Below are 14,862 nucleotides of genomic sequence, written 5' to 3' on the forward strand. Positions count from 1 at the left end.
TCATATGCCCAGACTCATTTTTTCCAAATTAATTTTAGTACAGTGGAAAATTCTGTTAAAAATAAAGCCCAGTAACTTGTCTATTGCACATCTTCAATGGTGTCTTGCTGACGCACATTTTGTGTCTCTGAAAGTAAAAACATAACAAACTGACAGCCCTGCAGCAAAGGTCAGCAGGGGGACAACAGTACTCAGTAGAGGGAGCCACACTTCTTCAAGAACTACAGTCATTAGACCACTATTGTTTTCTTCAATTTCTTGTGAATTTATTGCCTGGTGCAACTGAAGGTACATGTTGTTTGGACAAATATAATAACAATAATAATAATAACAAAGAAAGATCATAAGAGTTTAATTTAAGAGCTGATATATAGCCATTTTCCATGGTTTTCTTGATAATGATTTTGGTTATTTTCAAGAAAACCATTGGAAAATGGCTAGATATCAGGTGTATTGTAACTCAATCCATTTTGCATTTCTAACAATTATATATAATTTCAAGCTACAAAGTGTTTTCCTTTAAACCAGTAAGTGGCCTTCTCCATGGACACATGTATAAATATCTGATCTTGGTTTTAATCAGTAAACACATCCAGATAATTAAGTAAACATATAGAAAAGACATGTGAATATTGGTACTGTTTGTAGATGTCTACATATGCAAATATGAAAAATAGAACCTTTATACTTTATATAACCTGACTGTTTGTGGTGACGCTGGGTGGCGCTGTTGTTGAGTAGAATAGCTCCTATCAATGGATCAGGCAAAAAGAGCAATCTAAGATCCCCTTCAGAATGGAGACTAAAGTCAGGCCTCTTGAAGTCAGGCCAGAGAGGGGAGCTGGACAGTGGGTGTTGGGTATGCAGGCATGCATCCTGCAGCCACTTTATGATCCTGCCATTCACAAGGTTGAACCTGGTCTCACAGGAATCCGTGAAATAGCCACGGATTCGCTTAACTCAAAATCCGTGGAATAGCCACAGAATAACTAAAATTTCTGTGAAACTGACACGGATTTCGCTACAATGCAAGTTAATGACATATCCCGTGGCTATTGGTTTGTTCCAAGTCACGTGACTTTCAAGGTCCCGGCGGTCAGAACAAAAAACATGGCGGACTCTCATTTTTAGTGAAAAAATCAATATTTTGACTTAGTTTCTGCATAAAAATGGATTTTGATCACATTTCTAGTGAGAAATATATGTTTTATTTTCTAAATATTCACTCAGTGAATGTACATAATCACTTTGTATGTTGGAATAGCCACGGGATTAACTTGCATTGTAGCAAAAACCGTGTCACTTTCACGAAAATTTTTGTGATTCCGTGGCTATTCCACGGATTTTGAGTTAAGCAAATCCGTGGCTATTTCATGGATTTCTGTGAGACCATGTTGACAAAGTTACATGTAAAGGGGGTAGTGCGTCCGGTGGTGAGCAGGGGCCTTGACGTGCTGACCCCAGGGATATACCAACTCTAGGTATATGGTTGGTATTAGCTAGATATTGCTGAGTAACATTTAAACTTTGAAGCCAAAAGACCTAAACCGGCCATAAACGTTAAGAAACATCAAGACCTTTGAAGCAGATAACACAGTGAATGTTGTCAGTGTGGGTTCTCTCGGGGTCCTCTGACTTTCTCCCACAATCCCAAAATGCAGCGTAGATTCATTGGTGACTCTAAATTGTGCGTAGATGTGAATGAGAGTGTGTGTCTGCCCTGCGATAGTCTGGTGACCTGTCCAGGGTGGACCCTGCCTCTCGCCCAATGTCCACTAGGATAAGTGATTAAGGATAATGAATGAATGAATGAATGAATGAATACCCTACATACAAAAACTTTGGACCATAGAGTGTCTGACTACTTGCACTTTAAAACAAACATGTCATACATACATAAATGTCCCCAGGGACATGCTTTACTGTTACAGCTCTACTTCACTTTATAGCTACTTATGCTTATAGGTCCATTTATCAAGTTTTTTCTTCTGTTTACACCATGTATTGTATCTTAATGTGTACCTGTTTTTATATCATGTTGTTTGCACTCTATGTGTAGTCTGAAAGCTTACTTCACTCTCTCTGACTATTGCATCATTCATTCATTTTGTTTAATGCACCTTGGTGCAGCTGAGATTGTTGGGAAGTAAGAAGGAAATAACCAAAACAACTCATTGTAAAAAAAAAATCATGAATCAGTGGTACACACTGTAAAATATTTGATCACATCTATTAAAATGTTATATTGAAACATGTTATACGAGCAAACAATTATTCTTTTATTATTCAAAACACATAAGCATTTTCTAATATACCCTCCAATTCAAACATATGGACACATGGATTTTGGTTTTCATGAAGGAAACATTTATGGTTGAGATTTCTCGTCAGATGTGGAGATTGATCTTCTTCTGAAACACAAAAGACATTTTGTTGTGTTTTAATATAACTTTCATTTAAATGTTTGGATGCAATCAAATGTAAAGCCCAGTACCGTGTGTCCTCCACATCCTCAATGGTCTCTGGTAGACGGATGTTTGTTGTTTCAGGAAGCAAAGAAGCTGACAGCCCTGCGACAACAGCCATCAGGGAGTATATAGTACTCGGCAAATGGCCCCACACATCTCCGAGAAGTATGACCAGGGGGGACACAGACACGCCCATACGAGCCATGAATTGGCAGAATCCAAATCCATTTTGCCTGTGTAACAGGAAATACATCAGCGAAATAAGTTTTAGGATACAACTGCAACTGGGTTACAATTTGCAACTGCCAGCCATCAAATGTGGCAGAAATTGTCTGGTGGAGGGCAGGTTGACAAAGAGGGCATTTCAACAATACTGAGTCTGTCTGTCTAAAGCATAGACTGTATATAAATAAAGGTCTAAAGGCTGCTTGAAAGCACTTGCAGAGGAGGCTGCTCATGGTACCTTTTGATGTCCAAAAACGTTTAGATGGTGAGTTTCATACAGGCGGCAATCTCCGTGCCTGAGCATGGAGGCCAACCAGGATGTGCATTAAGCCTGCAATTCACCGAAAATTCCAGTAGGGGGTGCTAAGTTTGGCTGCAAAAAAAATCTGCCCATTCATCTCAGTGCAAAATTTGAAAACTTGTCACTTGATTTATTACCTCAGAAAAAAATTTCAGGACAACATTATGGTCTCAATCGCTAGTAAAAAAATCATCTTCATGACAATTTGATGTCAATAGTTCTAATAATGGCCCCATTTAGAAGAAAATAGAAGATAAAGAATCATGTGATTTGGGGCGTGGCTAAAGGGCACTGACAAGGCGAGCTGTCACCAGGAGAGAAGCAGAGCAATGCGTATCCATGGCAACATGTCAATAAAGTTATATATAACGTTATATAGGTAGAAAAGAGGACGTTTACCGATTTGGTCTCATAAGTTTGACCCTTTCACACTGTATTTTCACTTAATGACGGTTTATTTGAACGTTTTGTTCAGTAAAAATGTCTTGTTCAGTGTTTGGTTGGACTAACAGACACGCTGCTCAGTTTTCTGAGGTAAGAAAGATACATTTTGTTTTTGTTTTTTTGCTAGCCAAAACTAACATCCCAGTTAATGCTCCAATTAATGCTAACATGAATTAGCAGCGGCTTCTCTCAGTCGGGTTGCCGGTGTAGAGAGGCGTGTAGTCAGTGTCGTCAGATCCCTCGCCCTCCTCCACAGTCCAATTATGGTCTGCTCCCCGTATCGGAAACAAGATGGCGACGCAAGATGGAGACAAGTATAACGCTGAACTCGAGGCTTCCAACGGGCAGTCCACAAACCAATGGGTGACGTCACGGTGACTACGTCCATTATTCATATGACTGATTGTCACGTTTTATTTACAGTCTCAGCTTTAGGTAGCATCATTACGCAACATGCTATCGGTCCTGATGCTATTGGTCCTGCTTCCTCTGACGCTCGCCTGTATTTAACTCGTTGCGGGGCAGTGGTTGATGTTGTCTCTTAGTTTGCCTGAACACTAAAGCTGTTGTGTTGCTGCTGATGTTACAGTGAGCAGGGACAGAGTCTGCAGAACTCTGAGTCATGTCGTGTTGTTCAGTCAGCTGTTGATCTGTGTGAGCTCGATGAGGCTGTGCAGGTCTGCTAGAAGCTCTGAAGACTTTGATTTAAGTGAATTTGCATAATGAGTCATGAGCAGTAATAATATGTTTTTAATTGCATGGACTGAAACTTTTTGGTATGCATATAGGTACTGTTTGTAAATGTGTGCAAAATCATTACTATAAAAATGACTTTACTGACCTCAGTACTGTGGGGTAAAGCTCTGATGTGTACAGATATACAATTGTAAATGATGTCTCAGCGAACATCTTGCCCAGAGCGCCCAGAGCCACTCGAAACGGTCCCATATCTGAAAATATACAGTTTGTGAAAGGACAATTACCCCAACTTCTGTGACATTTAAAGTCACTTGTTGTAGAATTTGACTATTCATGACTTCCAAAGTCAAATTTTTTTTCCTTCTCTTGTCTATTATTGCAGAAATTTCAGTCGTATCACCACTGATCATTTTACCTTGAGGGACAAACATGTTGCAGAATAAACACATTCCAGATAGAATGAGAGCTCCAGCTTGATTCCACCTTCGGCCAATTCTGTTTAAAGTTAATAAAATAGATGCTTTTGCTGGAATTTCAGATATGCCGTAGATGAACTGTGTGAGATAAATGTTCACACCAATTTCGCCGATATTCAAGCTTATTCCGTAATATGTAAAGGCCAGTCCAAACCTATCAACAGAGAGAGAGAGAGAGACCAAGTTATTATTCATGTTTTTTTAAGTTACACATTTACCCAGGAAAATACTAGTTTCTGATTGGCTGACAGGCATCTGCAAAAGGATACTTCAACAGTCAAAAGTTAAACCACTGTTCTCTTTCGACTGACACAGGACAGCTGTGCAAACTTTTATTCCTTTTTTAAAAGGTTTGTTGTACTCAGGTTGAGCAATCGTATATGGACAGTGAATTGCGCAAATTATACATTTAAAAGGTAAAAATATCTGATATTTATGCGCTAAAATAGAATGGTATTTACCAAAGAATGCCAGTGATTAGAGCCAGTCTCCTCATTCTGGGGGTCCTCACAAGATCCAAATAGGAATATTTTCTGTTTTCGTTTTCTACAATTATTACTTTGGACAGAAGCTGGAGAATAAAAATGAAACTTCAGTCAGAGTTTTACTGGGAATCAATTTCTGATGAGAAGTGATACGATTGTGTAAAATGCTGTACCTCAGGCTTTAGGTCAGCGATGAAATGCTCTCTGCCATTCACTTTTGCACACTTGGTCAAGTAAAAACGAGCTCTGTTGATCTTTCCATTACTTATCAGCCATCTGGCAGACTCAGGGACCCACCTGAGAAAAACAAAACAGATTTCATTTTTTTTAAAAACATAAAATCACGAGTCACACTTCATAAAGTCATACTGTTTACAAGAATTAGGATATTTAAAAAAATGTTATTGACTTGTTATTGAAAAAAACTGAAATGCAGAAAATTCCTTTTTATATCTTAAAGCTCAGTTATTATTTTTTCCTTACCACGAGATGATCGTTGCCAGAAGCAGTGGGGCGGTTACTGTGGCGACGAGGTATCTCCAGTCAGTGACAAAATAGGCCACAACAGGTAGCAGCATAGAAAAAACACTCCAGTCCATGCTCATTAATGTGGCGACTGTACTTCGATGCTTGATGTCCACCCATTCAATACCTATAGAGACCAAATCAAATATAATATAAAAATATAATTTGGATTTGGACTTTTAATATTGATATAATCAAATTTGATATTAATGTTTACTGAAGTCGAAGCACAAAATGGATAAAATGGTTGAATAATACAGAGGAAGAAGTACATTATAAAACTCCACATCTAACTTAACTAATTTGGGTTTTATATAATTTGAGTGTTTTCTTCCTAGTTAATGTTTTCTGAAATTTACTGTTTTAAAGTTCTTCCTTTTAGAAACAAAATAAAGAAATATACAGACATAAAACTCACAAAAGACGATGGAGATAAGACTTATTCCAGCGGTTCCAAATCCAGTCAAGAATCTCATGGCAGCAAACATGGCAAAATTATATGAGAAGGCACTTGCAAATCCAAATAAGGCGGTTGTTATGTAGGACACCAGAAGCATTATTTTCCTGCCAAACCTGTGAGACAAAATAAAAATATAGCCAAATCAATAGAATATGTCACACACTAATATTTGCTCAGAATAAGGTGTAACACTTTATATATATATATTCTTTAAAGTGACAACATTACAAGTAGATAGTAAATGTGTGGGTGAGATTTAATGAATGGTTAGGGTGTATGTTGGAAAAAGAGTCAGATTAGTTTAAGAGTTGTGCACACATGGAGGTGCATTTTGAAACATTTTGCTGTCATCTTACATTTGAGTATTAACTTTTGACTCTTCAAACAAGAAGTGCAATATCTGCTTCTTTCTTTGGTGCATCTACATTTTGAGCAGACTGACAAATTAATATTCTCCTGTCCACAAGTACACTCTATCCTAATCAGACCACGATGGGCTGTAGTGCAGCAGCACTGGCTGTATTTCAGACTCTTGTATGCCCAAAAAAATACATTGTATACTATATCAGAGCATAGATGTTAATGCAGATTAAAACTATAATAGTAATAATAATAAGACAGCAAAACATGTTTTCAATATCTTGTACATATAAAGTAGTTCCATTGAAACAAACAGACCCAAATGTGTCTAATTAGAGAATTTAAGCCATGATTACCTGTCACTAAGATAGCCGAATACTGCTGCCCCAACCATGACCCCCATGAAGAAGACAGTGGCCATGGCTTTGTTCACACCTCTCTTATCACAAACCAGATCCCACTACAAAGAAAACAGACAAGAGACAAAAAACGAGTTGTAGTGGCTAATGTGGGATTTGTAATATTTTGATTCTTTGTAAACAGAAATTAAATTGACCTCTGTGGCCAGCGAAGACTTAAAGGTGGTGTTATCGTACACCCATCCGTTCTGGCATGGCACTGTGGGTAGCTCAGTGGTGTTGGAGGAGTTAAGCAGCAGCTGATACTGAGGCTCTGCAAACATCAGACAGGAGTCTGGAGTCCCATCCTCCTGGACTGGAATACTAACAACCAGCCTCTCTGCCTGGGATAAATTCCTAAAAAGACCTCCATCATCCAGAGAGCTGATGTCGCAGTGGTGAGAGGGAATAACCGCAATGAAATTATTCAGCAGAAAGTGAAAAGGCAAAGTCATACGAGGAATCACCATCAAGAGGATCGTCCTTATTTGGAATTTCCCAAAGCCGTTCACCTCTGCCAGCACATTGTCGAACTTCATCTTTAGAATTAACGATGCAACTCTTCCAGTTTGGAGTGAAGCTCAGAGAAAAATACCACAAAGCACACAAGGAGTTTGGTTCAAAGTGAGCCACTAGCCTTTTTTCACACATGATGTTGATGTTAGATGTTGGGTTAATGGTCAGCTCAGAGAATGTGTAAATGTGTCGTCAAGTTATACTAGAACTATAAACTATAAAACAAGTCTGATCTTGTCCTAATAATACCAAAGTACATGTCTGTTTAAACTGTGAATCGCAATACTCTGCATTGAAAACAATCTAACTTAAGATTTTCTTAATACTGCTAAGTAGACTACTGCCTCAAGGTTAAAAACATGCTCATGGAAGAAAGTATGAGCCATTGAAAATCTTAGTGGGGTAAATATGTGATACTCCTACCAAATGTGTTCAAAATAAAACTGACTGCCATGAAATTTAGTACAGAAATTTTGTTGATCGCTCTTCCCTGTGGGTGCTCAACCTTTTTCTGTGGATGGTCGATCACCAGAGCACCAACATGATTGGTGTCTATGACCCCAGATGGCTTGGAGTGCGTTTTCTTGAAGATCCAGATCTTATTGGATATCTTCCTCAGTTCATTACATTTTTTTTCATTTATCCTTTATTTATTAGTACATAGTACAGAGAAAACACAAAACAGAGTACAGGGAAAACACGCACATGCATACACATTAAAAACAGTTACAGTGAAAGGCAGAGTTATTGGTAATCATAGATTTTGACTGTGATAATGAGCTGCATCATCTCTGAGTGGTTTTTGGGGAACCAGATACACTAAAGGAGTGTAGGTAAGGGAAGACTGATCTGCATCTTGGATGATGGATTTCTTGAATAACTCTAATCTCACCAGAGATATGTTGCTCTTCTCACTGAGTACAGCATTTATTTTCTTAAGGTAGAAATCCACTAGTCTTTTGACGTATATTAACAGATCCTATTCATTTTCTATGGACAGCAGGAGATCCAGTTGTGCATTGCATGATGGGTACAACAAGGTGATGACCTCCCTCTGTATCTTAATGTAGATAATGCAATTGAGTCCTGTCCATCACAATGGACAGGACTCATCTCTCCGATCAAACTGACAAACTACACACTGCTGGTCAAATATGAATCAAGATTCTGTTACTTCGTTGCATATTTCTTGCCTCAAATGTTTTTAGAAACATGTTTTAGTATACTGTTCACCTATTAAATGAGAAAGGCCCTAGATTAGATTAAATCAAACCAGCTTCCAACATTTCTGCTTGAACTTGAGCCGTTTCTTCTTCTACCTGAAGATGTTTGGGGGTTGCTTGAAGACAGGCTTGCTGTACCTTGAACTGTATTTCCCATTTAGATATCTCTGGTTTGGGCTGCTTCAGCTTTTGTCCGTGCTTTAGCAAAGCCAGGCTGACCCTAGGTGATCTATTTTAACGTAGTATGTAGAGATTGTTCCTGTTTTCTGTTTGCTATCTGACCCTGTTGGAGCTGCTGTGGCTCTCTGCCATGATGTCACAAAATGTGGCTTCTTACTGTCCTGGCCTCGATAATTGTCCCTGTGCCTAGCTATCCAGACAGCTTAAACATCCACTCAAATAAGTTACTACAACCTGTTACAGATAACCTTATCTACCACAATATGAGAGAAGGAGGACACTTGATAGCAACTACACTTTACATTCGCCTAAAAACTGCAACTTGTGACTGCCAATATTTGGAAGCCGAAAAACAAGCCCAAAGTTATTTATAATATGCAGATTTGGCAACTGTGCTACTGTTAACTGCTACCAGGTGACTTCAAATAGACCCACACAGGATTCAGAACATATCTTGTGTTGTTCAGTGTTTGCTTGCTCACTCCTGTTGAATGTTGCATCATACATTCTTATTGTTTGGATCAAGCAAAACACAATTTTTTTCTATGTACTGCACTGGATACAGAAGGATGACTTTATTATATTAAATACAGCAGCTGAGATACAGTTTGGAAGTAAGAGAAAAAAATACACAAAGCAAAGTTATACTGAGTAAGGTTTTTTTCTTTTATTATTTATAACACATTAGCATTACTAATATACCCTCCAACTCAGCATATGGACCTTTTGGTTTGAAAACATTTATGGTTGAGATTTCTCGTCAGATGTGGAGATTGATCTTCTTCTGAAACACAAAAGACATTTTTTGGTGTTTTAATATAACTTTCATTTAAACATCTGGATGCAATCAGATTTGAAGCTCAGTACCGTGTGTCCTCCACATCCTCAATGGTCTCTGGTAGACGGATGTTTGTTGTTTCAGGAAGCAAAGAAGCTGACAGCCCTGCGACAACAGCCATCAAGGAGAAAATAGTACTCGGCAAATGGCCCCACGCTTCTTCAAGAAGTATGATCAGGGGGGACACAGACACGCCCATACGGCCCATGAAGGAACTGTAACCCAATCCATTTTGCCTGTGTAAAAACATATAAAAAGCATTTGTGACAATCAAGGACATAATTTCGAGACTCAACTGCAATTCCCCCAAGTCTGGAGCAGTGACTGATGTATGAGGATTAAAACAATGTATTCTGTTATCCAGATATCTTGGTGGACTCTCTCAGGCCTCTGCATATAGATACTGTTTATGAATGTGTATAACATAAGGTCTATATTCAATAGTTTACTGACCTCATTACTGTGGGGTAAAGCTCTGTTGTGTACAGAAAAACAATGGTAAAAGATGCCTCTGCGAACATCTTGCCCAAAGCTCCCAGAGTTATCCGAAACACCCCCATATCTGCAGAAAAAAGTTTGTCAAAGGACATTAACCCCATCTTCACTTAGGACATTTTGAAAAAAACCCTATACAAGTATCATGACTGATCACTTTACCTTGAGGGACAAACATGTTGCAGAATATACACAGTCCAGTCATAATGAGAGCACCCGCCTGATTCAACCTTCGGCCAATTTTATTCAAAGTTAAAAAGACAAATGCTTTTGCTGGAAGTTCAATTGTGCCATAGATGAACTGCGTGAGATAAATGTTCACACCAAATCCACTGATATTCAAGCTGATTCCGTAATATGTAAAGGCCAGTCCAAACCTATCAATAGAGAGATAGAGAGAGAGAAATTTAATATTTTCTTTTATTTTTTTTGTTACACATTTAAATGGACCTAACTACAATAATCCAGTGTCTTGATGTGTGAAAATCCTCCTCTGAGTTCATTATTTCAGGATATCTTAAAGTGTAGTCTATTATCATACCATTTCTATGACACATTCCACTGACACACAGAAAGCTGTGTTCCAACCATTGGAATAAAATGAGAGTAGAATGGACATTGAACACTTTGCCACGGCCATTTGACTAGTTAATAGAAAAATGGCAAGCTTCTGTCCGCTCTCCTTCCGGCGAAGTGTTCTCCAAGCTGTGGGACCAATGGAATGAGTGTTGAAGACATGAATGGGAGCATTGTGGTCTATGCCCTGTCTGTTTATATGGCCAGGTATATATATCAGGACATCTTTGCCTTTGGTTCTAGGTTATTGATGTGATTTGTCCAGGTCATGTTGTTTTAAGATGTAACCCCTGCAGGTGTGGGTTTTTGTTGAAGAAGATGCATTGGGTCTCAGCAGGGTTCAGTTTGTTTGACCTGTTTTCTATTTAATTTATGCATGAGTGAAGTATCTTGGCTGCTAGATAGTAGCAGAGGTTGTCTTTGAACTGTGATTCTATGTTGTTGAAGAAGAGCTGCCCTGGGAGGTAAATGACTAATGCTTGTTTTATGAGTGTGACATCAACATCGTCCTCCCCATCGTTGCTGTTGTCGTGTATACTTTGAGGTCCCACTTATTCAGGTAGGCACATCCTGTTTGGCCAACTCTGCTTATGCAAATTTTAGTGGATGAGAGGAGATTATAACCTACAGAACCAGTAGCGGACTCCGTTTGTGTTTATAGAACTAGGGTTACAAATCATAACCTTCATTCTCATGTTGAACTATTGTATATAGTGACAGCAGATAGTAAAGATTATACATTTTTAAAGCTATAAAAAGTGAACAGCTCAAATGTTTAAAGCGAAAAACAAAGAACTGTATTTACCAAACAATGCCAGTGAGTACAGCCAGTCTCCTCATTCTGGGGGTCCTCACAAGATCTAAATAGGAATATTTTCTGTTTTCATTTTCTACAATTATTACCTTGGAAAGAAGCTGGAGATTAAAAAAGGAAGCTTTAGTCACAGTCTTACTGGGTATCAATTTCTCATGAGAAGTGATAATATTGTGTGAAATGCTGTACCTCAGGCTTTAGGTCAGCGATGAAATGCTCTCTGCCGTTCACGTTTGCACACTTGTTCAAGTAAAAACGAGCTCTGTTGATCTTTCCATTACTTATCAGCCATCTGGCAGACTCAGGGACCCACCTGAGAAAAAGTTAGATTTTAAAAACAAAACAAAAACAAACTTCAGTCAAACTTCATAAAGGCATACTGTTAATGAGAATAAGGATCTTTAAACAAAGTGAAATTGTTCTGAATGTTCACACGACTTGTTAGGGCAACTTCGACCTGAAAAAACCCCCTCAAAGGCAGAAAATGGTTTGTTATTTCTGAACGCTCAGTTATTACTTTTTCCTTACCACCAGCAGATCATTGCCAGAAGCAGCGGGGCGGTTACTGTAGCGGTGAGGTACCTCCAGTCAGTGACAAAATAGGCCACAATAGGTAGCACAATAGTAAAAACACTCCAGTCCGTGCTCATTAATGTGCCAACTGCAGTTCTATGCTTGATGTCCACCCATTCAATACCTTTAAAGAGAAATAATAAGTCAAATCCATTAAAACATCCTTGCCTGTACTTGTATGTTTGACACTCTATCTACAAGTCATACCCTCTGACTTATGAGACATAAAACTCACAAAGGACGATGGAGATGATACTTATTCCAGAAAGTCCAAACCCAGTGAAAAACCTCATGGCAGCAAACATGGCAAAATTATATGAGAAGGCACTTGCAAATCCAAATAAGGCGGTTGTTATGTAGGACACCAGAAGCATTATTCTCCTGCCAAACCTGTGAGACAAAAGAATATACATGAGTCTGTAGAATAGGTAATTCAAAAACAGAAGGTGAGAAGGTGTGGCAACACTTCAATAGACAACCATGTATATTGCTTCCTATAAAGTCTCCACAGTGTTTAAAATGAAAAGAAGTCTATAGATAATCTCAGTGTGGGTTACATCTGAAAAGGGTCAGGTTAGGTAAAGAGTTTTAAATGTCCGTGGAGATGCACCCAGAGACATTTTGCTGTACATTAGTCAGCTGATAGTTAAGTATTAACTTTGGGATTGGCAGACAGACCAATTATACTGTCCATAAGTACTCTGTCTGTCCTCAGATACTCTGACACACTCTTTTATGCATTAGTAATTAGGGATGGGCTTTTGGAAGAAACCTGCCAACTTGAGCATCTATACATTAACGATCAATTAATCGCTATGTTTTTTTATGCATACTCCAGTATGTAAATAAAAGACATATATACAATACTATGCAAAAGCCTGTTTTGATAACGGATGCTTTTATTTTGATAGGACGAAAAGAGACTTCCTGTGGATCGTTAAACTAACTCATTTGAGATTAAACCGTAAAGATAACCTCAAGGAGTTCAATGTTTTACGTTTTAGCCCCCGCAGAGACATGAGCTTAGTTTTCACAGTAATCTTGCATATTTAAATGTGTTTTGTGTTTAAGTTTTGGATAAAATTAAACCTAGGAATTCATGCTAGCAAGGTTTTATACAGTAAGCTAGTTTTGCTCAAATTAATACTCTTTTATTTCTGTGTGTTTTATAATTGTTATTTCAACTTTCAGCTTGCAAACTAACTTTATCCAACTTAATTCTCAGCTCATTGGCTTGTTCATTTAGGGCTGTGTTTCAGTTCAGTGAGTGCTGATACGCAGTCATAGATAAAATGAACAAATACACAGATCGTTTAAAAATTCCACATGATCGTCCAAATTCTTAATGATGATTAATCAATCATCAATTAATTATTCCCATGCCTATTACTATAACCTAACATTTTAACTTAATTCTTGACTCCTTACAGGTGTTGTTAGTAAAATTTTGCAGTGGCAAAAAGACATTGGATAGTTGTAGACTCATAGAAACGAATGCAAACTAATAATATAATAGTAAAAACATACTTTCAATTCATAAGTGTATCTTATAACCACATAGACCCAAATGTGTCTAATTAGAGAGTTAAAGCCATGATTACCTGTCACTAAGAGAGCCAAGTACTGCGGCTCCAAGCATGACCCCGATGAAGAAGACAGTTGCCATGGCTTTGTTCATTCTTCTCTTATCACAAACCAGATCCCACTACGAGGGGGAAACACACAAGAGACACAAAAGTGACGCATAAAGTTGCTCATTTGGGATTTGTATTCGCTTGATCCTTTGTAACAGAAATATAAATATAGAAATTAAATTGACCTCTGTGGCCAGCGAAGACTTAAAGGTGGTGTTATCGTACACCCATCCGTTCTGGCATGGCACTGTGGGTAGCTCAGTGGTGTTGGAGGAGTTAAGCAGCAGCTGATACTGAGGCTCTGCAAACATCAGACAGGAGTCTGGAGTCCCATCCTCCTGGACTGGAATACTAACAACCAGCCTCTCTGCCTGGGATAAATTCCTAAAAAGACCTCCATCATCCAGAGAGCTGATGTCGCAGTGGTGAGAGGGAATAACCGCAATGAAATTATTCAGCAGAAAGTGAAAAGGCAAAGTCATACGAGGAATCACCATCAAGAGGATCGTCCTTATTTGGAATTTCCCAAAGCCGTTCACCTCTGCCAGCACATTGTCGAACTTCATCTTTAGAATTAACGATGCAACTCTTCCAGTTTGGAGTGAAGCTCAGAGAAAAATACCACAAAGCACACAAGGTGTTTGGCTAAAAGTGAGCCACTAGCCTTTTGCTAACAGTTAGATGTTGGTTAATGGTCAACTCAGAGAATGTGTAAATGTGTCCTGCAGACAGTGCAAACAGACAATGTATAAAGAAATAATGCGTGTGAACGTGACCTCTAGCAGAGCACCATTTCACCGTTTCTTAACTGGTTTGCATTGAGCAAGACGCTCCTCGTAGAGTTTTTCTAGTTTCTTTAAAGATTATGATTTAAATAGACAAAATACTGCAAATAATTACCTATATCAAGTGTGACTTTGGTGATTTCCTGACTTGTCTTGTTGTGCCATCAGCAGGTCAAAGTTTTAATTTTGTCCAGCACTTAAGTTTAAGAGTAAGATCTCCCTATTATTCCCACAATGGGGAAATTCAAACCATACATTTAACCCATTCTTTTTACACCCCAGTGAACACACCATGCTTAGGAGCAGTGGGCAGCACATTTCTGGCTGGGTTAGGTGCGTTACTTTTTTGTAGTCTTCCTTGTCTTTTTTCAGTTATAAAAGTCTGTC

The 14,862-nt window shown here is 38.5% G+C and overlaps 2 protein-coding genes across 2 annotated transcripts; both read right to left on the minus strand.

Annotated features, from left to right (window-relative positions):
• Positions 1-2,274: 2,274 nt before the first annotated feature.
• On the minus strand, positions 2,275-7,423 carry LOC131977494 (solute carrier family 22 member 7-like). The gene is made up of 10 exons (XM_059340825.1): positions 7,000-7,423; positions 6,800-6,903; positions 6,042-6,196; positions 5,582-5,750; positions 5,272-5,395; positions 5,075-5,184; positions 4,553-4,767; positions 4,280-4,388; positions 2,495-2,701; positions 2,275-2,411 (listed from the first exon to the last, which is right to left on the minus strand). The coding sequence occupies exons 1-10, from the start codon at positions 7,378-7,380 to the stop codon at positions 2,369-2,371; spliced, it is 1,617 nt and encodes a 538-aa protein (XP_059196808.1). The 5' UTR covers positions 7,381-7,423; the 3' UTR covers positions 2,275-2,368.
• A 1,967-nt stretch (positions 7,424-9,390) lies between these two features.
• LOC131977507 (solute carrier family 22 member 7-like) lies at positions 9,391-14,435 on the minus strand. The gene is made up of 10 exons (XM_059340851.1): positions 13,876-14,435; positions 13,658-13,761; positions 12,292-12,446; positions 12,012-12,180; positions 11,673-11,796; positions 11,475-11,584; positions 10,256-10,470; positions 10,052-10,160; positions 9,628-9,834; positions 9,391-9,544 (listed from the first exon to the last, which is right to left on the minus strand). Exons 1-10 carry the CDS (start codon positions 14,254-14,256, stop codon positions 9,502-9,504), a joined length of 1,617 nt encoding a protein of 538 aa, XP_059196834.1. The 5' UTR covers positions 14,257-14,435; the 3' UTR covers positions 9,391-9,501.
• Positions 14,436-14,862: the final 427 nt, after the last annotated feature.

The sequence above is a fragment of the Centropristis striata genome, chromosome 1 (genome assembly GCF_030273125.1).
Source record: "Centropristis striata isolate RG_2023a ecotype Rhode Island chromosome 1, C.striata_1.0, whole genome shotgun sequence".
NCBI classification, from domain to species: Eukaryota; Metazoa; Chordata; class Actinopteri; order Perciformes; family Serranidae; genus Centropristis; species Centropristis striata.